The 24,494-nt window shown below is 45.0% G+C and overlaps 11 protein-coding genes across 11 annotated transcripts; 7 read left to right on the top strand and 4 right to left on the bottom strand.

The window, feature by feature from the left end:
• Positions 1 to 101: 101 nt before the first annotated feature.
• Positions 102 to 861, bottom strand: AO090138000138 (uncharacterized protein; the record flags this gene model as incomplete). Its single annotated transcript, XM_001825591.3, has 2 exons — positions 102 to 767; positions 823 to 861. The coding sequence occupies 2 exons, from the start codon at positions 859 to 861 to the stop codon at positions 102 to 104; spliced, it is 705 nt and encodes a 234-aa protein (XP_001825643.3).
• A 406-nt stretch (positions 862 to 1,267) lies between these two features.
• Positions 1,268 to 2,062, bottom strand: AO090138000139 (uncharacterized protein; the record flags this gene model as incomplete). The annotated part of the gene is made up of 3 exons (XM_023238527.1): positions 1,268 to 1,514; positions 1,706 to 1,738; positions 1,788 to 2,062. The coding sequence occupies 3 exons, from the start codon at positions 2,060 to 2,062 to the stop codon at positions 1,268 to 1,270; spliced, it is 555 nt and encodes a 184-aa protein (XP_023093271.1).
• An 813-nt stretch (positions 2,063 to 2,875) lies between these two features.
• On the top strand, positions 2,876 to 5,078 carry AO090138000140 (uncharacterized protein; the record flags this gene model as incomplete). The annotated part of the gene is made up of 3 exons (XM_023238526.1): positions 2,876 to 3,570; positions 3,759 to 3,951; positions 5,076 to 5,078. The coding sequence occupies 3 exons, from the start codon at positions 2,876 to 2,878 to the stop codon at positions 5,076 to 5,078; spliced, it is 891 nt and encodes a 296-aa protein (XP_023093272.1).
• A 480-nt stretch (positions 5,079 to 5,558) lies between these two features.
• AO090138000141 (uncharacterized protein) lies at positions 5,559 to 6,389 on the top strand (the record flags this gene model as incomplete). The annotated part of the gene is made up of 1 exon (XM_003190670.2): positions 5,559 to 6,389. The coding sequence occupies one exon, from the start codon at positions 5,559 to 5,561 to the stop codon at positions 6,387 to 6,389; it is 831 nt and encodes a 276-aa protein (XP_003190718.2).
• A 531-nt stretch (positions 6,390 to 6,920) lies between these two features.
• On the top strand, positions 6,921 to 9,190 carry AO090138000142 (ferric reductase family protein; the record flags this gene model as incomplete). Its single annotated transcript, XM_023238525.1, has 9 exons — positions 6,921 to 6,929; positions 7,006 to 7,189; positions 7,251 to 7,259; positions 7,322 to 7,339; positions 7,513 to 7,585; positions 7,664 to 8,048; positions 8,103 to 8,882; positions 8,965 to 9,111; positions 9,158 to 9,190. The coding sequence occupies 9 exons, from the start codon at positions 6,921 to 6,923 to the stop codon at positions 9,188 to 9,190; spliced, it is 1,638 nt and encodes a 545-aa protein (XP_023093273.1).
• Positions 9,191 to 11,463: 2,273 nt separating this feature from the next.
• Positions 11,464 to 13,233, top strand: AO090138000143 (uncharacterized protein; the record flags this gene model as incomplete). Its single annotated transcript, XM_023238524.1, has 1 exon — positions 11,464 to 13,233. One exon carries the CDS (start codon positions 11,464 to 11,466, stop codon positions 13,231 to 13,233), a length of 1,770 nt encoding a protein of 589 aa, XP_023093274.1.
• Positions 13,234 to 13,986: 753 nt separating this feature from the next.
• AO090138000144 (uncharacterized protein) lies at positions 13,987 to 15,116 on the top strand (the record flags this gene model as incomplete). Its single annotated transcript, XM_023238523.1, has 2 exons — positions 13,987 to 14,260; positions 14,461 to 15,116. 2 exons carry the CDS (start codon positions 13,987 to 13,989, stop codon positions 15,114 to 15,116), a joined length of 930 nt encoding a protein of 309 aa, XP_023093275.1.
• A 1,873-nt stretch (positions 15,117 to 16,989) lies between these two features.
• AO090138000145 (uncharacterized protein) lies at positions 16,990 to 17,556 on the top strand (the record flags this gene model as incomplete). Its single annotated transcript, XM_023238522.1, has 2 exons — positions 16,990 to 17,424; positions 17,521 to 17,556. 2 exons carry the CDS (start codon positions 16,990 to 16,992, stop codon positions 17,554 to 17,556), a joined length of 471 nt encoding a protein of 156 aa, XP_023093276.1.
• A 904-nt stretch (positions 17,557 to 18,460) lies between these two features.
• Positions 18,461 to 20,849, bottom strand: AO090138000147 (DUF3723 domain-containing protein; the record flags this gene model as incomplete). Its single annotated transcript, XM_023238521.1, has 4 exons — positions 18,461 to 18,555; positions 18,614 to 20,000; positions 20,071 to 20,363; positions 20,435 to 20,849. 4 exons carry the CDS (start codon positions 20,847 to 20,849, stop codon positions 18,461 to 18,463), a joined length of 2,190 nt encoding a protein of 729 aa, XP_023093277.1.
• A 1,154-nt stretch (positions 20,850 to 22,003) lies between these two features.
• AO090138000148 (uncharacterized protein) lies at positions 22,004 to 22,882 on the bottom strand (the record flags this gene model as incomplete). The annotated part of the gene is made up of 2 exons (XM_023238520.1): positions 22,004 to 22,125; positions 22,288 to 22,882. The coding sequence occupies 2 exons, from the start codon at positions 22,880 to 22,882 to the stop codon at positions 22,004 to 22,006; spliced, it is 717 nt and encodes a 238-aa protein (XP_023093278.1).
• A 460-nt stretch (positions 22,883 to 23,342) lies between these two features.
• AO090138000149 (uncharacterized protein) lies at positions 23,343 to 23,974 on the top strand (the record flags this gene model as incomplete). The annotated part of the gene is made up of 2 exons (XM_023238519.1): positions 23,343 to 23,767; positions 23,881 to 23,974. 2 exons carry the CDS (start codon positions 23,343 to 23,345, stop codon positions 23,972 to 23,974), a joined length of 519 nt encoding a protein of 172 aa, XP_023093279.1.
• Between the last annotated feature and the right edge of the window lie 520 nt (positions 23,975 to 24,494).

The following is a 24,494-nucleotide window of genomic DNA, read 5'->3' as shown; positions in this document are numbered from 1 at the left end:
ACCATACTATGGTATGGGTACTTTGTAATTACTGTTAAGGAATGATGAACTAAATGTAAAAAACATGAACGAAATACAGTGACATTATGTTCTAGCTCTTATTATACATCGCTGGTCAAAAAACCATCACACCGCTCGAGGGGCTGACTATCACTCTGTACAGGCAGCTGAGGTACTAGGCTAGTATCAATGGAAATACCAGTTGGAACAACCGAGTCCCAGCTGTTCTCGCTCTCAACGAGTGGAGAGCTTGATCGGAAACCGGTTGGAATTGATGCTGCTAGAGGCATCATGACTTCGTCCTTGATTTTAGCCACCGTACCAAGATCTTTGATTGTCTCCTGGTACCGAAGGTTCTCCAGATGTAGCGGGAAGAAATCGAGAGGTTTCTGACCGAAAGATGTTCCGGAAGACTCAGTTTCTATTGATTTCCTCACAAGCATATCGTTAACATGGAATAAAATTGAGACACGGGACTCGAGCTCTTGGGACTTTGCTCGTTCCATGATCAGCTCCTGCTGAAGTATCTCGACTTCTTCGGACAACTTCGATAATTGAGCTTCAAGTAAACCTTTGAACGACTCTGCCTTGGCAAGCTTTTCTTGCAGCTGGGTGAATTGATGCCGTTCGTTCTGCAGCCGTGCGCTTTCTGCGCTCACACGAGACTCTAATTGTTTTTGGCGTAACGCAGACTCCTTTTCGCGATGAACAAATACATTGACAAGTCTAAGGATCTCTTCATTGTGACTCGACTGATCGCGGAAGATCTTTAGAACATCTTAGTAAGTCAATATAGCATCGTGGCCTTGACTGTGTACTTACCGGTGGCGACATGTTCTGCATTGGCAACGACGCCATCATGGTGCTTTTTTTCATTCACTACTCAGAGAATACAAACGAACTTCATGGTATCCTCTCTCGGTGTAACTGATGGAAATGTCTTATACCTTAAGTCTAGCTGAAAATAGAGCTTCCAGGGTATTGGTTATGCATGTTTGATCCGTACCTCAGTCGTTCACCAGATTGTGCAGGTAATGGTTGTATCCAGTGTTCCAACTTATGTTACATAACTAGTATACGGAAAGGCTTGACCCACATTGTATTAGTACCATTACGGGTAATTCTTTCATGCCAATGAGTTGTACGCTACTGTTTTGCTGGATACATGAAATTCATGCAGATAAAGGCTCAACTACAGCGTATTTCATCTGTAAACAAAACATGCCATTCCTGTATTTCGCCAAATGCCAAGGCCATCAATACCGTGTCACCCTTCATTTTCCTGCTCCTTGTCATGCCCATTCCCAAGCCTGTTTCGACCGCGCGGCTGGGATAAGCCGAAGATTAGGTAGCGAAACCTCTTGCAGGCGTCATCTATCCCTGACATTAAGTTATTCATCCACTCTTTCTCCCTCTGGAAGGTGTTTCCCAAGTCATTCATCCATTTTGAGAGATTTTCGACCTTGTCTGGCAGGTCAAGCAGCTCATCAACAATCCCTGCAAAGGCATTGACCCTGACGTCCATTTTATCTAGCCTTTCGGCCAATATGTTTATTCTTTCGTTAAGTGTCTTGTCTACGCCCTCTTTTCTCGCCTGTTCGAGCTTGTTTACCGTGGCCTCCATCTGTAGTAACTTCCGCAAAATTAGCTGGCTTGTAGGGATTAGTCGCTCTTGTTCATAAGAAAAGCGCTGAAGGGAACTTACTCTGTAGACTCAGGGTGTATTAGGCCAGCAAGGCTTTAAAGATTGTTAGATAATGCGAAATAACTGGATACGACAAACCTACCTAGAATCGTGGTCATACGTAGTGCTACCAGTCACCTGAAGTCCGTAACGATCACCCTGGCCCAGTTCGGCTGCATCGCGTGAAGGCGGATGGGCTGTCTGCGACGTGCCTCCTGTCCCATCGATATCGTCGATAGCAGTAACTGAGATGTTTTGGTCATTGAACATGTCCTGACACATGAGACGACTATAGTTCGGCTGCTCATCACCAATACCGGAATCAGTAGCATTGTACGTGAGAGGCGGAAAGTCGTACATGTTGAACGGAAGCAACATGGGGTTGGAGGTGTGGGCTCAACACTCTACTTCCAAGCGGCCCAACTTTATAGCAACGTCACAAAGGACTGTCAAAAGCTAGGTTCCAAGTCTTTGAATTCAAGGAATCTTAGCCGTCTATTGAGACTCATTTGGAAACACCTCTCAATCGCCTTTCAGAGAACCCCTGCAATTTCGGTTGGTGCATCATCTATCACGCTAAGGGACCAGAGGAACGGTAACGGAGCGAGGGGTGTCATTATACGTCCATCGAAAGGAAACGTAAGTTCAAACATGAGAGGTAAATACTCAGCCAGCGCGGCTGTAATTTCTTTTTTTTGACTTGCAGAGGCGTCAGTACCTCAACAGAATCCGTTTCTTGCGACTGAGGCCAGTCTGATATACCAGAAGGCTACACATGGTTTTGAAGCGGTTAATCTTCTCACCTGAAGAACGAGCGACAGGATTCTTGAAAGGTCGGCTACATGCCCTAGCAGGCTAATAAGTGGCGCCCATAATTCAGGGATAACATGGAAATAAATAGTACAACGATCACTTAGCGAATCAAATCATTGGGCTGGAGACACAAGAAAGCTCAACACGTCAATAACATGGACTATTATAAAGGAGTAATGATTGTGCGAAATTTTTTCACGGCCTACCGTTTGTGTATTGGTGGTATGGGCTTGTTTGTTTGTCTCATCCGAGCCCTTACTGAAACGAATAAAAGTACCTCAAAGCAAAGGGGGATTGAGGATTTTTTCCATAAATAAGGAGGTGCTTTCCCTCCCTCCGAGATCAAGAAGCATTCGTATGATACAGTAAGCTTTAAAGATGCGTCCGAAAACCGACACCAGCTGGCTAGACGTGGGTGTGGGTGAGAATGGAAGCTATGTCATCCGGGATTACGGACGACTAGACGAAGTGGTCTCCGAGTTGACTCAACCCCGCCAACAGTATCCTTTCTTATCGGTATTCCTAGGTGGGAAGAACAAAGACATTGCGCTCCAGGCAATTTTCCCCCAAAACAATATCAGAAGGACCCAGCCTAGCTCGCGAATTGGTTTGCGGTACGATATAACATCCTCCAACAGTGAGAGTCCGATTTTATTCGCCGATGGCAACGTTACTCCCACCAAGGGTGTCTTAGGCGCTATGCCAGGGGTACATGATTACCCGATCACATGGCCCATCAGCTCCACCGATAATGCATCGAGATTGGTCTATGCACGGTTAATTTTTCTTTTTGCTGATCTCGTGTGCCTTTTCGCCGACGATTTCCCAGACCTTATGTCAGTAGCTCATTTCTTGGTAGACTGCGTTTCCATGCGATCTGCATCGCCGATGCCTGTTGCGGTCCGACCACGGGTGCTTGTGGTTCTAATGGGCAACCCAGACCGCAGCGAACGCAACGGCCCACTTCAACAATTCTATAAGCAACTTTACGAGGCCGACTCCACCCACCTCTCTGAGTGCTTTTCCCATATCAATGTTGTATACCTTGACCCCATCCAGTCCGATTCCTTAAGGTACGATAGCGTGCGCACATGGATTCATAACCAGAGGGAGAACATACAAATTGTACGGCGAGAGAATTGGTCACAAGTCAACGCAGTGCAGTTACAGGCTTTATTCACATCGGCGATCCGGAATCTAGTATCGCAAAACCCGGCTTTCTTTGACTTTGTGAAGGCTTCTCGCGAATGGAACCCTGTAGGGGCGGGATTGAGCGATCATGTTGCGCACTTTCTCGAAGTGGGTCATCGGGAAGAATGCAAATTCGAGATCCTACTCTCTTCCCTAGTGTCTGCGCTAATATTAGACCACTGTCTACCCGGAATGATGTGTATGTCTTCCACCCACTCCTTTCCTTTGTTCTCTCGGGTTTCTCTCTCTTCATCCGATTGGCTGTGGGTCAAGCTCCCACCCTATTCTGTGACCCTTACAGCAACTTGCATATTATCTGTTCTAACTGGACACAGTAATGGATCCACATGCCGTCTTCCAAACTTTATACCATGATCCTGTCCTCCGAGCGTTCCGTCATCGCCAGGCGCCAAGATTTTCCAAATCTGTACCAGAGTTGGTTTCTTTGATAGAGCAAGAATTTGTGACGCAGTACCATCTTTATGCCTCGGGAGAGCAGTCATCCATTGAATATCGGCGGCAGCATCTTCTATCTACAAACCATGAACTGTGCCGTGTTCAATCCGACAAGATATGCCTTTACTGTTTGGTTCGTACTGCACAGCACTCACAGGTGTGTTGTCACACCATATGTGATCTATGCCCACAGTTATTCGGGAACGCGGCGCCCGACGCAGAGTATCAGTTCTCGATGGTAGGTTGCCTGCTTTGCAACTCCCGGGCTGTCACTACAATTGATGTTCTCCCTCCTACTATGAATCCAACCGTCTTGGCGATTGACGGGGGTGGAGTTCGTGGAGGCATCCCGTTGGAGTATCTGCTTTTGATACAAGAAAGCCTGGGGCCGGAATGTAAGCTAGCTGATCTTGTGGACTTGGCCGTGGGATCTAGTTCTGGTGAGTACAGACTCTCCATACCCCGAAGTCGAGGGTGTGTGTCTTGTTTTTCCTGTAGATTCCTTTGTTCCTATCTGCCACATCTTCTGGAACCAACTGAGTAACGATGACAGGGGGGTTGATCGTATTGGGGTTAGTTGCTATGGGTTGGGATGTATCCACTTGCTCCAAGAAGTTTGACCGTCTTGCGCGGCGTATTTTTCGCGAGCGCCGACAACCCGCTATATCGTGGCTACTTCGCTTGATTCTCCGTCGCGATTCTCTCTTAGGCGACATTCCCAAGTGGTTATCATGGTTTTTCCATGACAGCTGCTATGATGCGAGGCTATTCGACGACTGCTTACAGGAGGCATTCGGTGGAGACAGGCGTATTTTTGAGCCAGTCAAAGATAAGCTTAGTGCACGATGGCGCTCAGGGGCCAAATTTGGTGTCGTTGCCACTAGCATCGCTAGGGAGACCAAATCCTTTGTATTTGGTAACTTTAACGCAGTGAACTGGTTCGATCTCAATCATGGTGGAGAACGCCCATCCTTCCTGTTCGGGGACTCTTACTAACTATGGTAATCAAGGGTATGAACTTTTCCGAGCAAATAAAAGAAATAATGAACCTCTTTTATGGGAAGCGTAAGTGGGCCGCCAAGAAGCCAAGACATTGTGTCATCTGATAACGTACAGGGCGAGAGCTACAGCTGCGGCTCCATTGTAAGTAGCATTCACCATAGTACTTTTCTCTAAGTCAAATTGCTCTTCCCGGTTGACCCGGTGCCTCGGTCACAGTTCGGAGACATGGAAAGAAGCAGAAAGTTCTCTTCAGAGGCTGACTGATCACCCCAGCTATTTTTCCACTGCGCAACTCCGAGATATTGGGTCATTCCAGGACGGGGGCTTGCAGGACAATTTTGCTGCTGGTATTGCTGCGAGAATTAGCCGGCGTATCTGGCCTTCTAGGGTAGGAATTGCAAGGTTGGTCTCCATGGGTACAGGCGAAGCTGCTTCCCGCCCCGACCAGACACCGCATTTTCGGCATGTTTTCCGGGATAGCTTCCTTCGAAGGGGCTTTGATGCTTTTATGTCCAACCTAGATACTAAGGCTAAATGGCTGCAAATGGTCGACCAGCTTGACTGTACTGTTCGAGCTGACTATTTACGGATGGATGTTTCGCTGGGTGGCATGCCGTGCACCCTTGATAATGCGGAAATTATGGATGACTACCGTAACCTGGTCATTCTCCAGCCAGGAAGTGCGCGACTAGCTAAGGAGGCGGCCATTGGTCTACTTGTGGCTCGTTTCTTTTTTACACTAGACGGCGATTTCGAAAAACCGGTTATCGGGTTGGACCTATGGTACCATGGCACAATCCGGTGCAAGGGTCCAGCCATGGCTGTTGTTGAGGCCTTACGGCGGTTGAGTCTGGAAAATGTAGATTTCGTGACCGATTCTGAGACTCTTGGAGCGTTTGGCGGCGTACAAGATATCTGTCCTGCCTGTGGACGTTATTCGAAAACTGTTTCGTTCACCTTACGCCATCCCGGTGAGATCATGAACATTTACATGCGTGTAAACCAGCACAAGCAGTGGAGGATAAGCGGGTTCCCGGCTAGCATGTCATCTTTTGCGGAGAAACAGTATCTGTACGATCAATTCGGCCGTCTTGATCACGGACGGCCTGCTACAACGCCTTGTAACACATGTAACGCTGCAGCCGACTCTTTTCGCGGCAAACGCAGGAAACGGACATCGGTAACATCCACGGAGGAGCAGAGAAACAAACGGGTGTGTATTGCAGGGGACGTTGCAGACTAGTGTGACGACAAGTTGGCTAGTGCGGAATAGGGTATATTTTACCTGACAGGTCTTTGTATCTTATTACTGCTTTCTTTTGTTCCACGTTTGTATTACCGTTCTTTCGATGATATTCTACATTTTCTTTCACTGTCGTTTAAGTTTCGTAAAGATCTTCCTCTTTATTTTTCTTCTCATGCATCCAATTCTTCCTACCTCCTTCGGTGTCAATTACCTATCAAAACCAATTGAAACATATACGCATATATAGTTTGCCATACCCGCACCATACTGCCTTACCTGAAACTACCTGCACGGTTTGGACAGCTCGTCTCCGGCCGGACAGTACTTGTCCCGATAGACGTCGCCATGGTAAACTCTGTTTTCACTCAGCAAACGTATGAGCATTTTAATAAAACGGTGACGACTATTGTGGACAGAGCATTTGAGCTGTCACTCTTCCACGATTGCAAGGTTTACGTCCTCGTAGAACACTCTCGTGGGAGCCTTGTTTTTAACTCAGTTGACGATCATTCCTGGCCATTTTCGGACATGTCGCTGGTAAGTTATACTTTCTGATTCTTTTTCTTTTCTTTTCTTTTCTTCTACGTATTGACACATTCTCGGATGTGCCTAGGATACTGGCAAGTTACCAGTAACAAGGATTCATGGCACTGACTTGGCTCACCTCCGATTCACCGAGTCAGAAAGAAAGGAATTCATTCAGCTATGGCTATTTTTCCATTACCTGCTATGCCGTCTGGATCCCCGGCAGCCGGTCGAGGCATACTTACCAGACGTAAAAGATCCTGACGATAACTGTTTGGAGAATCTTGAACCTGACAACTAAAGATTGGAAATCGGTGTATCATTGGATATTAGTGGTTGACTGTCTGTATTGCCTCAATGTCATATAATGATACTATGTAAAATACGCGTATGACCGTACCCAGCCACCCAAGAGCGATTGTGTACGGTTGTAAATCCACATAATTTAGTAATTTAACTACCTGTGGATCGAAAGCTGCTATATAAATCCGAGTATTGCCTTTGACGAAAAAGGAATATAAATGATCTTGTTCAAGCCGTATACTCCTTCCATCTAAGCCAACGAATATATAGGTCAACATGAAGCTAACTGAAGGTCCCTATTTTATCATTATTAGTGTCGTCATAACACTAATGGCCCTGCACTGGTTGTACCGTTGCCTGTCATCGTTTTTTAACACCCGTCATTCTTGTCTTGGTCGGACTAGCCCTTACCATCTCTTTCTTCGTTATCTCGTATACCCAAGAGCTACTTTTCGGCTTCTGCAAATTGATACATTGTCTCCCTTGGGATTCGTTCTGCTTATATTCTATTTTGCAGGAACTGCGATTTTCAACTTTGTTGGTGCAACGACAACTGCGGAAAAGGGAGTTCGGGCTGCTCAACTTGCCCTAGCAAACCTGATTCCTCTTTACTTTTCTAGTGGCCGAGAATTCGGTGCCCACATCCTTGGTATATCTTTGGAGGCATATGGAATTATTCATCGAACTACCGGATTTATGGCCGCCCTGCAGGCTGCTATTCACGTAACGATTGGTTATCAAAATAATGCATTCAACCTGTCGAGTCCTACGGGCTTTAATGGTCTATTGGTAGGTTTCAAGAGCCACATAAATGCCCAATGGTTCTCTGTCATTCAACGCCGTTGATGTTGCAGCCCAATATACATATTAATAACGAAATAGGGAGGATGCATGCTTTTATCGCTTTTAATACTTCCGATGGTGAAGCGTCGTGTCTATGAAGTCTTTTTCATTACGCACTTGGTTTGTGCTGTGATTGCGTTAGTCGCAATCTGGAGGCACATTGATTCATCTCATAGCCAGTCCCGGAGATACATCCTGGCAAGCCTGTGCGGGCTCACCGCAACCGGGGCACTACAGCTGCTTCGCCTTATTTATCGCAACGTCGCCGTTGGTCGAAAGTCTGTTCGTATAGTAGCGAGACCTTATTCTGAAGATATCGTCCAAGCTGTACTATATATTCCTCGGCCGTGGAAGGTGCGTGCCGGTGAGAGAATCAATCTAGGTGTGCCATTCCTCGGACTTTTCTATTTATTCCAGGCCCATCCATTCACTATTGCTTGGTGGGAAGAAGATTACGAAGGCAACGCGGATTCTATTTCTTTAATGTTCCGGGCTCGCACGGGCTTCACTAGAAAGGTGCTAGACTGTCTAGAGCCTGACCGTGAATACTGGGCTTGGATAGACGGCCCCTTTGGGCCATCTTCGCCACAGAACTTTGGGAGCTCAAGAGAAATAGCAGACTTCGGACATATCTTGATGGTTACTACCGGTATTGGGATTGCTGCACAGCTGCCGTATATCAAGGAGCTCTTACGCAAATATCGAAATGCCAGCGTGAACACACAAACCATATCTCTGGTTTGGCAATTGGATCGCACTGGAGACTGGGAGAGCGCTCGCGATTGGCTACAGCAACTCGTCAAGGAAGACGATGGTTATGTATGTTTTCTGGTTTCTTGACCCGGACCCTTTGAGGATGAGCTTTCAATACCTGGCTTCTAACAATATGTAGATGCTAAAGGTTGCTGTCTATGACCCATTGCGTACTGATAGCCCTCAGGAGCCTCGAAAAATAGGCCATCATGAATTGATCTCTTTGTACGGTGGGGAAGTGAATTGGGCCGACATACTCGCAGGCGAAATGGGTAAAAGGACAGGCAAGCTTTTGGTTACTGGTGAGCAGACTTTCTTTTGTAGGATTTCTTCTCTAACAGCTGTATAGTTTCCGCAAGGCGGCGGATACGTAAGGTTGTGCGAAGATTAGTGAGGAACAACGTGCGTTTTGATGTCGAGTTATTTGAACTAGAGTTTCAGCCTTGGCGAGAGGGTAGAGATTGGCTATCTTTCTTCACCCCATGACTTTACAGCGCTAGGGAGCGCGTCTAAGGTATCAAAGAGGTATGATTCTACGGTGACTAGTGTAACCAAATCTAAGTGGAAGCCTATTATATCACTAATAGAATACTAGCCATGGTCCTCCTAGCCAGATGGTTTACTATTTTTCGTGTATTAGTTCTTTTTAACTTTATATCCCTCTCCAGAGTACTAAACCCCTTGTAAAATACAGTACTTTTCATCTTTACATCAGTACGCATCATTATGGTTTAGCCTGTTTTCTTTCTGAAGTTATATTCACAGGCAAGGTACGGGTGATCTATCTTCAAGATCATAGGAGATATTCAATCAAATAGATTATTGGTATCACCATGACTGTCAGAGACACTCGGAGCATAAATACACAAAACGAAAAACGAGCCTCTTGGAGGCAACTTTGTCGAAGACGCCTATCTGATCATCTTGGTATGACTACTCAGCTAATCTAGGAGGTAGAGCTTACATATTTCATTCAGCGGATACCTTAGGTATACGGATCAAGCCAACCGAAGTTCGACTCAGAAAGGAGGAAGATATGCCTTACGCGTGGCACATTGACAACGATGAGCTGAAGCCTCTTTTTGAGAAACAATTGAGCAAGCATTCTGTCGGAGCTTATATGAAATTATATGTTGAGGTGGGACACTCTTTCTGGGCGGTTCGCTCGCAGCACGGAGAGGTATTGCATTACTAAAGTATAATGGTAATATAGAAGACGACTGACGTATTCATAGTCATCAACTGAGCCAAGCCTCAAAGACCAAATAGAGATATTACGCAATGAGAACGCTACTCTGCTACAGAAACTGAAGCTATCGGAGGAATACAGTGCTGAAGTGTCTCAGCGGAAAACAGAACTGGAATTTGAAGTATCCAATCTTCAGGATGCTATAAACGCCTCAAACTCTATTATCAGCAACTACCAGCAAGAAATCCAGCAATGGACTTCTACTGTCAAGTACTATGAGGCATACTGCCATCAATGCACGGATGAACTTAATCAAGTGATATCCTCCTTGCAGCGCTTAAAGGATTGTTTTGCACCTATTATGTGTGGAGAAGTAATAGAGTTCTAGCAGATAAACATTGTTGCATGGGCTTGGGAAATTTCACTTGAACCTCGAATGTAACAGCTGCAAGACTTAATATGCGTATCATTTCTTTTCATTCTGTATGGATATAATGAAAACAAAGACGCTATATCTACTCCTGTTTACCTTATTACGCCTCGGGCAACTTATACGGATGTAGAAAGGCACTGGCTTTTCACAGTGCACGGGCATGTGGTGATGTCAAAAAAATATGGGATGGCCCAATGGTCAGTAGCCTTATAGATAAGACTAGAATGATATACAAATATTTTCAGTTTTGGACATGTAATTTACTAAGGTGTTAGACAAAAGATGTATTGTTTGTCACCTCAACCCTTGTTCTATATTTTCCCTTCCGGTGCGCATTATGCCAATGTTATATTGAGAAAACGTAGTGACACCTATGTAAAAATATCTGTATCACTAACACTATCGCAGATCGCTTTTTTATTGTCAAAATTATTTGTATTAGCCTAATACAGCGAATATTTTGAAACAGGTCTAGTCGTTGGATGTCCAAGCCACAAAGACATGAAACATCTCATGCATTACCTAGCTTACATACGCGAAAGAGATGTTGACGAAGTGATTGGCATTCAAGGTCATGAGTATGGCTCAACAAAGTCTCACGCCTCCACACAGGGTATTCAATGGCGCATTGCTTCGAATCCCCAACGTATTACCATAGCATTTCTTTCCAGTAACAAGCAGTTATAAAACTCCAAGAGAGAGATGTAATTGAAACAAAGGAAAGCAATATATTAGTGGAATTACGCGAAAGCCCTCTTGACGATAGTATTGTGTCCTTAGTATTACAGGCAAGCTTGTTCAACGGTTTGTACTCGCGCATGTAATGGGACAGATCTTGAGCGTAATTCTTTACCGTTACACGCTACATGGCATGTCTCTAAGGATGCCGGGTAAAGTTTCTACGATGCACGAGGTATATATAGGTCCATATCCTTCCGATTATCCCCCTTCCAAAGCAAGTTCAATTACTACATCGGAGCAAACTACTTCTCTTTACATACACTGAGCCACTTCTAACTCGAGCAATGGCGCACGAAGTTCCTGGTACCGAATTAAACATTAATACCACCTCTAACGATCAGTCTGCTGAAGTGGGAAATGCAGGTGGTGTTGCATCAGCTGGTACTGTGCAAGCCCCTGTGGGTACTGCGTCGGTGAGCCGGAAACGACAGGGCTCTCCGCTTGAAGCAGAAAATCCATGGGTGATTGACATCATTCGGGAAGCCACTTCGAAGCAAATTCACGAAGAGCTAAAGGCTAGTTTCTTACGCGGCGAGCCTGACATGAGTGCTGCAACCGTATTTTTCGCTGAAGTGAATCAGAAGATTCAAAAGGCGAACGATGAACATGGTGCTGAGAGGGACAGGGGCACAATCCCGGGCGATGCTTATGAAAAGCTTTATGCTGATTTCAAGACTGCTTTGGAGAAGGCTAAGCTCGAACGCAACGAAGAAGCTGCACTGTATGTTGTGCAGGAAACTCATTCAAAGTTTGCGAAATTTAACCAAGAGCACCACCTTCCTGAAGAGTGGAACATCAATCCTGACGCTTTCAAGCATGATAGCATGCCAGAAGTTGCCCCCAAACCCGAGCCTCAAGACAATGACTCGCTGTTCTCGGGCAGTCTTCCGGACTACACAGGAAGTGAGACAGATATTCCAGACAACGTGAGCACCCTCGAGGAGTTGGAAAGAGAGGCAAGGTACAACCAGTCTCTGTCTGCTGGTGAGGTCCTTTACTGGTGGAAGAGGGGTGTGGGCACACAGACATTTGTGCAGTACGGGCAAGGATCTAGTAAAACGTACCGGATTCGTGCAGGAAGCTACGAAGTGTACGACCCAGAAAGTGTTCCCCGCATTCTGTCATCAGGAGCACTGTCCGGTGATCCGTCGTCTGTGAGCTGCCAGGGTAAACAGAAGCTACAGTATCGAAACGAAAAAGGCAGGATCGAGGAGGCATGGGCATATACGCGTGATCAGGTCCGTGGTATTGTAGGTGTCGGATGGAAAGTTGATGATGATGACGAAGAGGGAATAGAGCCACTAGACCTGCTCGTACCTGAGCCCTACGCAACTTACCCTCATACCAGGATTCTGGTTCTGTGGGTCGATGGTGCAGTCACTCTGGAGGATAGAGCATTCATCCGGCGAATTACTAAAGGATCTTACCTTAATGTCGCCCGAATTATCTACCATAAGGCTTTGCGACAAGAAATTCGTTATCGGAAGGCTGAGAGACTACCATATGAGCACCTTCTGGATCGTATGCCAACACGGGCGAAAGAAAAGCAGGACATAGAGCTAGGGGATGAAGAATATGAACAGGACGGCGAAGAACTGAACTCAGTAGAAGAGGTTCAACCCGAATACCGTGGGTCTGTGCAGGCTTCCACCATACGCTCAGCCAGCACCCGACCTCCTTCCAATCACGGCCGATCACGCACCAGCGAGGTCCGATTCGTTGAACCAGCTCTCGAACCGCGCAGGCCTACATCAGAACGTGGAACCGCTAGACCTTCGCCAAACCGCGTTCCACACAAGTCAGTGGATATAGAAGATCCCCGCGACGCCAAGATTCGCTGGCTGGAGGAGCAGCTTGAAATGTCGCTGAATAGAAACCACCAGTCCTCCTATGACTCTTCATCACGCTGGAGACGTTACAATAGGTATGACGGTAGGCAGTCCGAGGTATCGGAATATACGCCTGAGCCGCGTCGCTGTCGGCGAGCAGTTCATAGAGAACGAGTCTGGGACAACTGGACTGGCAGCTGGGTTACTGCCAGAAGGGTTTACTAAATCTACTCACGGCCTGTGCTTGCAATTCAACATTTGCAAGTTTCACAACACTATCCCAGGGAGAGACCTCTCTGCCTTTCTTTTTGGGACTACCTAGATATATGATACGCTTTGGCTCACTCTATATCTAGTTACGTGGGATATGCTTCCCAATGTTCCTTTCATTATATCATTCCAGCTCTTGTTTTTTGGTGCTTTTGTTTCAGACATTCTAACTTCGCGCTGACATCTTTCTAATCCTCCCAGTCACTCATTGATAACCAACTTCATACTCTCCTAGATTCTAGCACTTTGTTTTTGATATATAGTCAGCTTATAGCTCTTCATTTAGTACTATTTTATATCTCACTATAATATAGCACGTATACCTGAACATCGTCCATAACAGCGTATATGACGGGCCATTGAAAAGAATACAAATACCAAGTGCACTCGTCAAAGGAGTAGCTGGACGGTATGAGTCGTAAGTTTTGCCTGCTGCTGTACTAGGTTAGGGTACGGATTACCTAAGCCTGTCATGACTGTGTCGTGCTCTGATTTTAATGCAGTGTGCTTATAGCCGTACAGGTTCTGTACCGTATTCTAACAATACCGTATGCATAGGGCTTTTGTCAACCACTTTATGTACTGTATATGGTCTTTAACGTTCGCATATAATCCCAGTTCTCGTTCGTAAATATATATACAACACAAACTGCACGACAAAAGGCCAAGGCCAAGGAGAAGCAATTCTGTTTCTTATAGTAGAACAATATGGAAAGTAGCAGCAAAGATCGCACCAGCTTGCATTGTCTACCGGTTGAGCTGCTCGAGATGATCATACGATTACTTAGCTCAACTACATCTTTAAAGCCTCTTTCGACGGTCAACAGAGTCTTTCGTCAACTATGCGTCCCATTCATTTTCCGAACACTTCGAATATCATGCTCCACGTCAGGATTGAACTGCCTGGTAGAGGCATCGCACTGTTCTATTGCACCACATGTGAAAGCAATCCGTTACGAGATTTCAGAGCGTATTGATCCTCGTACGAAGGTCCTGATGATCAGATCCAAGAAGTATTATTGACTTTACTTGTTACAGTCGCGCAGAACTGGGAATCATTTTGCACATATCTTTACACCCCTACCGAATATGCTCGTGACCGAAGAGGTTCTTGCTGGGCGTTCGAAGGTGGCGAAGTGTCCTACTCCACCATATATTCCTACTTCAATTCCTTGGCCAAAGATCAACAGGAGATAATTCAAAGTAATCGCGATCTCACTAGTTTGTGCACGTCACTTCCCTTATTTACAGGTCTTGATACGATCCAGCTTTGTTTCTCATCTTATATTAAGCCTCCCTTCGACTGGTGTGCCGAACGCATGCTACTGGACGGTCAACTCTCATTCCCTCGTCACGTAGAGGTAATGGCAACAGCAATTGCCGCAGCCAAGAAATACCGTGTTGCTATTCGTACTTTGATAATATCAGGATTCTACCCACGGGTCCTCTGCCATTCTCGGTTAGTCACTGATATTATTAGCGAAGCATTTTCCGATGTCAAAGAGTTGCAACTTCACGATAGCCCAGCTATCTTGAATTTCTTTGAGCAATGCCCTCTGCCTCAACTGGAACGGTTCGAAATAGGATGCTATTGGATGTCAGTTTCGCATTTGGAGAGGTTCATCTATGCTCATGCAAGAACGATCAAGTTCCTCCATCTTGAAGACATCTGGCTTTTTCGCGAAAACCGAGAAGGCAATATTCTTAATCTTACTCTGGCCGATACAAAAATGATACTTGACAGCTTAACCAATATTCGATACTCTGGTATTTTGAGTGAACTGACGATAAATCGGAAAATCGACGGATGCTATGAGATAAAGGAAAGTTTTGCGTGAAAAGCTGGATAGGCTATATTCTCAAAATCCACTCAGAAGGTGAGGATTGGGACCAAACGCTTTCATTTTCTTTTCCTTTTTCTATTTTTTCTGCGCTCCATTGCTTTTAGTCTTTATCCCCTCCCCCTTGTCCGGGTTGCTTCATGGCTACAGGCGATGATTTTTCATCTCAAGATCCTCTACATAAATTAATATATCTGTTCCTTTCAATCTAGTATCTTCTACCAAGTACTCACTATTGGGAAGCTTAACAGAGTCTGATTGCCGGAAGGTTGGCTATACCTATGTTTTCGTGTGCACAAAGCGCGCGCGTCTTGTTCTCCGGTAGCCACAACATAGTATTGCTTGTGTAGCTTATCGACCCTATCCAGCTTCCGGCGCCTGATTTCAATAGAGATATCGTAGTATTGCTTTTCAACACTACATTTGAGTGTAGTTTATAGATCTATGGTCATGGTGGTGCAGGTACCAGGCCTCGCACAGCACTAGCCTGTCAAGTAACTAGTAGTAGGCTGGTAGCCTCACTCTGCACTCTTCGAGAGTACGTACTCCTCATAACTACTGTAGTCCCCATGCCTCTAACCTTCCAATGTCAAACAAGGACGAATTCTTGTGAATGATTATTTTCTGGTTCAACAATGGATCGAACCGAAAAGCGTCCGTGGTTGTATGGGTTAACGCATAAGCCTTTACCGTGTATGTCCGTTATTCAAGTACAACCCCGGATAAAACCAGTGGAGTACAGAACAGGATAAATTTGGTGTTTCATAAAAAAAGATCCTGTAATACAGTATCTTACAATTCGATCGGCATTCACGTGTGACTTCTTGTATCCCATTTACGACGCTTGATGAGGAGCTGCCTACTTTACATATTTCAACGAAGATACGCGTTCAAGGTATTACGTGGTGTGGGTGGGGATTGTTTTTAAAGCGGAATACAAAGTTCGCATAACAGTAACGATAACATGTAATGATCACAGGCTGTGACGGCACTAGCCATTGAAGATGTAATACCAACCTGTACTGATTTGCGAACTCCGGACTGTCAAGCACGGTGTAAAGAAGGCAAAGCTAGCATAACGAGACAAACCTGTATTACGACTTTTACATGAATAGAATAACTTCTCGAGAGCGTATTACGATTTGTATTACAGGATCTGCGATACTTTCAAGGGCGTGATAATAATAGGCCCTTGCACAATATGTTTGGTATGGTAATTTTCGGATGGATCGGTCGCCCTCCCAGCAACTCTGTCCTCCCTGTCCCCTTATTCCTATGCAAACTAGCTAACATCTTACATGGTCCTTACAATCTATACCAAAGGATTTCCCAGTATTGCACGCAACACTAGGGACTACTGTAAAGTTGCCTCTGTCCATTACCTGGAAAATATCTGGTCATACCACAGGATGTAGTCCGCCAAGAAAAAAAAAGGAAAGGCGTTGCTCGAGGAACAACTATTCCCCCCCTCCTCACCCAAAGAAAATCCAAGACAGGGATAAAACCGTTCATTCACGGTAAAGTTCCCGCCAGTTCGTTTTACGAAACCCACACTCAACGTACGTTAGATTTCCAAACATACGTAGCTTTCAGTGTTATAACCAGGTCACATACTACGAGTCATACGATTTCAGTAAAACCGCGGCGCCGAGAACGATATTGAACAAGCCCAGCTTCGACACCAAAGCTTGCTCGAGAACTGGTTGACAGACATTGATACTTATATGTAATACCTTATCAACCTTAATCTTAAACGCTTCCAATATATATCCGTAAAAGGGTCACAACTCCACCATCAAGCAAGCCAATTGATTACTTTCCGACAGAGAGAAACAAAGAATATAGTATTGGCTTGTCTCAGTCTATCGACATGGGCACAACTAAGGCCTTGGGTTCACCGATCCAGATGAACCCCCCTCCCTATAACCAAGGGACAAGCTGCACTGCAGCCGAAGGAGGTGATCAACAGGACGCGACTTTCGTCAAATATGGTAGTCCATTCACGATGGACCGTCTCTTTATTGGCCTCGATCCCACAGATGGCGGTATCACCGCCATTGAGCTTATAGAAAATAGGCCTGTGTCTTTCGTCCTCAAGGTCAAAATCAATGACCGTGATATCAAACTCGATCGTCTACGTCCAACATGCCACAGGCACCTCGCCAATCTCAAAGAGGCTTTTGTGTGTCACGAATCCCTTCTGTTTATTTACGAGAGGTGGGATGGGGTTTCACTCAAGGGGATACAAGAATTGCGACCCACCTTCGAGCTCGGAGAAGTCGAAGTGGCTACGATTTGCTGTCAGGTATGTAGATCACCTCTCAGAGCACCATAAGTGGCTGATCAGGTGTCATTAGATTCTTCACGGGCTTCACTACATCCATAATACACTTGGTATCAGCCATGGAGCCTTAAGCGAGCAGAATATCTATATTGATGATAATGGTGATGTGAGGATAGGTAGGTATGGTCATGTTTGGCAAAATGAAAGTTTAGGCTTATCATAGGTAGGCAGGATTGGCGAAAGCATGATCCGAGGTTTAATTCATGGAGGAGAGGTCATGGATATAAGTGCGACATTGAATATTGCACGAAAGCTACTGGGCCTGCAAGGAACCTCTGGTGGTCGAGGAACTGTGGGCTTACTAGCGCATGATTTTACGGCTGCGCCACGTGGTGTCACTATCGAACAACTTCTTCAGGTAAGTTACTTGCAAGCTGATATTCTTTGCACATCGAGAATAAGACTAACGAGCCTCCTAAGCACCCATTTATGAGGCTTAATGCTGGATCTTGGTGCCTTCGACCAATCAATCTCTTATGTACAATAGCTCGGCGGTAGAATAGCCCATAAATACCGCAAGATCAAGTACGAGATGTCCTTAGAATATATTGTCACCACAACCAAACGTCGAAGCAACACCCTTCAACAGCGTGCTAGCTAAGTCATATTTTAATAGCAATACCAGTTCCTTTAACCCTATCTACAGACATTTTTTCCTTAGAAATATCATGTTATATAGCCCGTAGTGCTTCCTTGAAGATACAGTCCAGTAATAAAATTATAGCGAAGAAGCGCACATAGCATAGCATCAGTTTGCTGTAGCCAGATCAACTCCTCTAGACAAGCTTCGAATTTTATGAAACGAGATGCCGTTTTACTGTACGAGTATCTGAAAGGTCTGCCTTCCTTTTTCCGGTTTTGGCATCGTAGCATGAAATATACTCCCGCAGCTTTTCTGCCGATATTCTTCCTTCTTGGTCCTCCACCCCATGTAATGGACTGTCAATCTTTCCGACTAGTATCAACCGGTGCTGCAATGCAGTGTCATATACTACGTTCACCTCAACCTGGACAATACCGAACTCATTGCAAACGAGGAAATAATGCTCTCTGGAAAGATCCTGTAAGGTAGAGCGCAATTCCCAACCACCACTGACGAGGAACTTGTAATAGCTGCGCGTTTCAAACAGAAACAAAATAATCAACCTACCATCATCTGCACCATACCACATCTGAAGAATATCAACTGCCTTGCGATGTACTGATATCTCAGCCTTTATTGCGAGTGGAGCTTTGGAATCATACTCTTCAAACCCAGTAGCAAGAGGCACATCATCCGTAATGACATCCATAAGAGAACGATCAGGAGTTCCCGGTGGGTGAGGTAGGAGCTCAACAGGCTCGTATTGGTAGTCATTAGGAGATCCTAGAGTGACGGCACGTCCATATTCATCTGCGTCGCCATTTGCATCCAGAGCTGGAATATTTTGCTCTAAGCCCACCACAGCATTATCATGGGCTACGCTTCCTGATTCCATTGGAGCAGGAATCTGCCCCTCTCGTGCCAGCTCTGGAACTTCACTGGGTGATGAAGGCTGTCTCTGGGAAAATATACTATACAATGGTTCCTTCCCGAAAAAAGCAAAAATAATCTCCCTCGTGACGGCGAACGACGTTGGGTATTGTGAAGGAGATTGATCTGCGCTGTATATATTTCCGACAAACAAGTGTGCTCTATCTCTTAGATATTCATCCAGTGTGGGAGAATTATAGCGTCGTCGGGACCTATCCTCAAAACGCTCAGTTGTAAATGCAGGTGGACTCCGTGGACCTTCCTTGTTCCGGGAGAGACTGCGCATGCCGGCGTTGAAATGGCGTGCCATATTATGTACTTTAGAGTCATTAACTAAATAAAACATATTAATGCAAAGACTTCGAAAAAGCTTCTCGGGGCCCAATCTGCTTTCGTCGGTACTCTGAAGTTCACGGATTCTATTGGACGAGAATCCTAATCGAGTTGCTAAGACAGCCATCTCACCCAATGACTGGCCATGAAGATACCAAGCTTCAGTTTGCTGCTGGCCGTTTACTTTCGGCGGTCGAGTAAAGTGCCTCAGAGCGAACAGCCATAGTTGGATGATACCGATGAATGACAGATTAACCGGTGCAGGGGCTGGGCTGAATTCATATTCTGAGATTTGTATCTCCGTATTATTCCCGATATCACCGACTCTGAAATGCTTTAACAGCGCTTGGTTCACAGTGTCTTTCTTTCTTAGTGGAATGAGGTGGCGGAAGGCTTTCGCTGGTGATTCGAGGAACCGTATATCTTGACTTAACGTATGAAGTGACAAAATCCTGCCTGGTGTTTGCAGTATCTTTTGGAGAAGACAATGACGATCCTCGGGCTCTGGAAGCCGAGGAAACAGTTGTCCTGACCTCATTACTTCTGAGATGAAAGATTGATCATCCAGAGAGTATTTAGGCATACGCCCTTCGATGAGTCTCACTGACTCTGCATCTACCATGCCCCCCTTTTCCGTGCCGAAGAAGTCCGACCATTGGCGATAGATTACCTTTAGATAGTGTGATACCAGCTATTATTAATGTTAGTATAATATGACATAAAAACAGCTCTGAGGGTGGATACGGTCCAGAGTAGCATACCTCATGACAACGAAGGCCAAGTACTTGCCTCACTTGTGAAGCACTTAAATGGTCCCAAAGCCCAATGTATGGTAGCAACAGGTCAAACCCATTGATAAGTATGGGAGTCTGTTCAAGCCGTCTAATATGCTTCCGCCGTTCATCCGTCTGGAACCTTGCCCACCATTTTCTTTCCTGAGCATAGTTTTGAGCGAGTTTATAGTGCCGGTATATACGAAAAGAATCACCCTCCTTGAAGTTCTTGGCATTGGTAGATTCTTCCCTTAGTTGGATGATCGCTTCAGCAGGTATATCTATCATTTGATCAGTATGAGTGAAATAACAGTAGTTATTATATGCCAGACAACTTATGAATCATACTCACCGTCGAGGTAAAGGTCAACTAGCCACGATGCTACTGCGTGTATTTCGGCTGCCTTCAAGCGATGTTTTCCGTAGAGACAAAGGAGTCTCACATTCTGGTTGAACGATAATGTCGGCGGGTTGGCATAATCAAATAACGCATTTGGTATGATATTGCACTGCTCTATTGTCTGATAAAGAATATCTTCTTTGATAAGTGCGGCTACTCGATGTTCAGGTTCAAGTTGCTGGCAACCCTCAAGTTCGTAGATTTTGGCCAGCCTGTCTACATTCTTGGGATCCAGTGGCCTAGATCCGAGGACCTCCTCACCCTCAAACATTAGATGACGCAATTCCACCAGTGCGCATCCACGATAGCTACGCAGCCTCCGTCGAGTAATTTGGTCTGCTCGCTGACCTAGTCCGCCAGCCTCCATTGTGGCTTTGTTGTTCACTCTATAATCGCACCGGAACACGTGGGTGTGGATCACAGTTCAGGTGAACGCTAGTGTTGTACAGTGCATTCTTATACTTAATACTATCTGTCCATGGCCCAAAGGTCTCTTAATTTAATGATACATTATGGTCGGATCCTGATAGCGAAGATCCCAGTCGCTCTGGAAGGAATTTCAGCCGACAATTCAATAATATAGTAGTAAGAGAAGTAGTAAAACACATACAGGTCTTGAACCTTACAATGGCCAGATAATCTGTGGATGTACAATTGCTTGCACAATACAGTGCAATTACACTGTGTAGTGCAAATACACTAGGTAGTGCAAATACACTGTGTAGTGCAAACACACTCTGTAGTGCAAACACACTCTGTAGTGCAAATACACTCATTAGTGCAAACGCACTCTGTAGTGCAAATACACTCATTAGTGCAAACACACTCCTTAGTGCAAACACACTCCTTAGTGCAAACACACTCCTTAGTGCAAACACACTCATTAGTGCAAACACACTCATTAGTGCAAACACCCTCGATAGTGCAAACACACTCATTAGTGCAAACACCCTCGATAGTGCAAACACACTCATTAGTGCAAACACACTCCTTAGTGCAAACACACTCCTTGGTGCAAACATACATCGCGCTTGTTCATACCAGTCTAGTATCTTCAGTTAGCCCCCATTGTCATCGGATAGATGAAACAAACGATCACCTCCGACCATTCTATGTGGTGAACATTTATCAATGGGATGTAAATCTGTAATTTCGCTATCTTATGCACATGCGCTGTCTAGTATGGATATAATGCCTATTTCAAATATACTACTTATTGTCGGTGGCTATGCACAAGGCCTATTAAAGCTCGTACAACGATGTAATGGAACAGCTAGCATATCAGACGCGTACTTTAGCTGAATGGGAGCTATACAAACTATAATTGGAAAGAGAGAAATATATGTTATATTAGTTGTATCTGTGTCTATATTACTCAGCCACGGATGCGACAGCCAACTCGGAACCCAAATGGCAGTGCTTCCAGGTAGTATGGTTTGAGATTCCACGCTCCTTCAGGTGTAGCCAGCTGCAAAAAGTCATCCTGTACAAGGGATCAGATTGTGCTCATTCTTTTTAACCTTATCCAGAGCCTTTTACCTTCAGTAGTTCTTTTATAGATTTACATTTTGTATTGTCGATGAACTCTTGGGCAGAAACTGATAGGTCGGATTCAGCAGTGATAGTATCCGGCGTCTCAGCCCCTACTAGCAGGGTGCGGTTATTGAGGCCAATGACCATAGAACCAACGGCCTTGAGATCGAGGTCTCTATCCCTCAGCGTCCTGCCGTTGAGCATACTGTCACCAATATTAGCTGATAAGTTAGCTGTATTGATCTTCCTTTCCTATAGAAAAGTCGACTTACCGATCTTAACTTCACCTTTCCATGTCAGCAGAATATTGCTTGGGTTTATTGCTCCGTGAGACATCCGCAATTCTGAATGTATGTACTGTAGACCCTCTAAGACTTCTCTGCTGACAGTAGCGATTGCGACTTCGCTAAATTGTACGCTTCCTGCAAGGCAGCCTAAGGAGATAGGGATATGTTCATATTCATACACGAGATGCATTTCGCTCTGCACTTCGGCATATTCGAAAAGACATATCAGATTCTTATGTCGCGCTGGCTTTAGATTTCGAATATGCTTCTGGCTGTTTCTTGGGTACTTCTTGATCACGCAGAATGGCAAATGATGAACATCTTTGAGGGCTAACACCCCTAGGCCAGCTTGGTCGATTGTGTAATACTTGTCTATCTTAGAAGTACATTTCTGCAGATCGGTATCCCGCTTGAGCAGCTTTCCTGGAGACTTTTGTGGAGCAGCGTTCGAAGACGCGGCTAAGTGAGTCTCTGGTTTCTCAATGAAGGAACTAATACTTGTTGTTGGAGAGTCCTGTAAGCCTTGCTCATGAACAAGATGGAGTGTTTTCGGAAGGAGTGTCTTGCGTTTGCCAGACATTATCACAGTCCGTGGAGAGCTCTGGTAGATAGTGAACAGGAACAAAATGCCAATAGCTGCTTTTGCAGAAACATGCCGATTCAAATTCCCCTATAGGGCCGTCTCAGTCAATATGAAAGACGGTACAACTGAATAACCTAATAATACCAAAAAGATTATAAAAGAAAAAAGAAATAGAATAAAGGAAAGGAGAGAGAAAACGACATCAGTGGGGCGGTTTCATGACGGTAACACCGATGAAGGTATGTATTCGTCGTATACTTACTGTATTACATCCTCCTACGAGGGAATTACTGTCCAGCCAAGCTGTAAGTATTATAAATGACAATCAGTTTATTACGACTTTTATCAGATGCAGAGACACTTTGAGGTAGATAAAAGACAAACGACTTGTTGTTCCTATTGTGAGTGGCAACGGTCTATTCCTCATTCCCACTTTGTCTCTACATGACTATACATTATGAGCAGTGATACACTTGGATCGGAAGGCTCCTGCGCAGAGGTGGTGCAACAGGGAGTAGGCGATGAGAAATCTGGAATTCGCCGCAAAGATACAAATCTGACCGTGGAAACTGAATATGTGCACATGCTTCTGGAGCTTGACTGTATCCATTGGATATATAACTTCCTCTCAGGCTTTGCTAGTTGGATTTTATTGGCTGGATATCTCGTGGTGCCCGGGACTTTTACCACTCTTCAAAGTTCTCACACGGTGAAGCAAGAGCTTGATACAAATCCAACTAGAAAAGCTGTCCTGAGCACTATTCAGAACCCACCATTGGTTGGTATATCATGCAGCTTGCTGGTTATCGGGGCCCTCACCATGACATACCTCTTCTTCAGATGGAAACAAAACTATTTCTGGCTCATTAACCGTTTATTTATGTAAGTTTCCTACAGAAGTGATCGAAAAATGAGGCATTGACCAAGATCTGCAAGTCCGACATCCCTCAATGCAGTAGCTGGACTTCTCACTACGCTTATAAATATCTACACAGCCAAAAATGGGAACTGGTCCATTATGGCTCTTCTAACGGTAATTGCAACGGCAACGACAGCGTTCTCCTCATTAGCAGTGGCACTATTCTATAAATTTTGGAAGATTAGGAAATTGAAGGAGGAGCATGAAAGAGAACAAAAAGCTGGCTTGGTTATGGTGTACCCGTAGGAAGGTGCACAAACACGGAAGCGATGCTTTATTTCTCATATGAACAGCGATTTGAAGTCGATGGCGGCCCAACTAAGAGTATTGCTTCGACGTCGACAGGGAGAGGCCAATGTTTTTGTCTTGATTCTTTGTCGTACATCACCAACTTTGAGATGTAGAATGTAAATCTGCACTCCAGATGGTATTGATTATAACACTAGACCTACAGAGTTCGCACTTTTTTTCACGCTCATTTTCAGCGATCCCGAGGTATACAGAAAGCCAATGTTTGGTACTTCGTTTTTTCCCTTTTTCTTTCTTTTTCTTTTCTGTTTCAATTCGCCTTTGCTTTTCCTTCGCTTTCTACTAAGTTAACTTGAACTTCTATCGGATTTACCACCCAACGATACAGTCACTAGCGGAATGGCCTTCACCCACAGAGACCTTTATAACTTGCCGAAGTGA

The sequence above is a fragment of the Aspergillus oryzae genome, chromosome 6 (genome assembly GCF_000184455.2).
Source record: "Aspergillus oryzae RIB40 DNA, chromosome 6".
Classification (NCBI taxonomy): Eukaryota; Fungi; Ascomycota; class Eurotiomycetes; order Eurotiales; family Aspergillaceae; genus Aspergillus; species Aspergillus oryzae.
The sequence above is the reverse complement of the archived record's forward strand: the minus strand, read 5'-3'. Positions and strand labels throughout refer to the sequence as shown.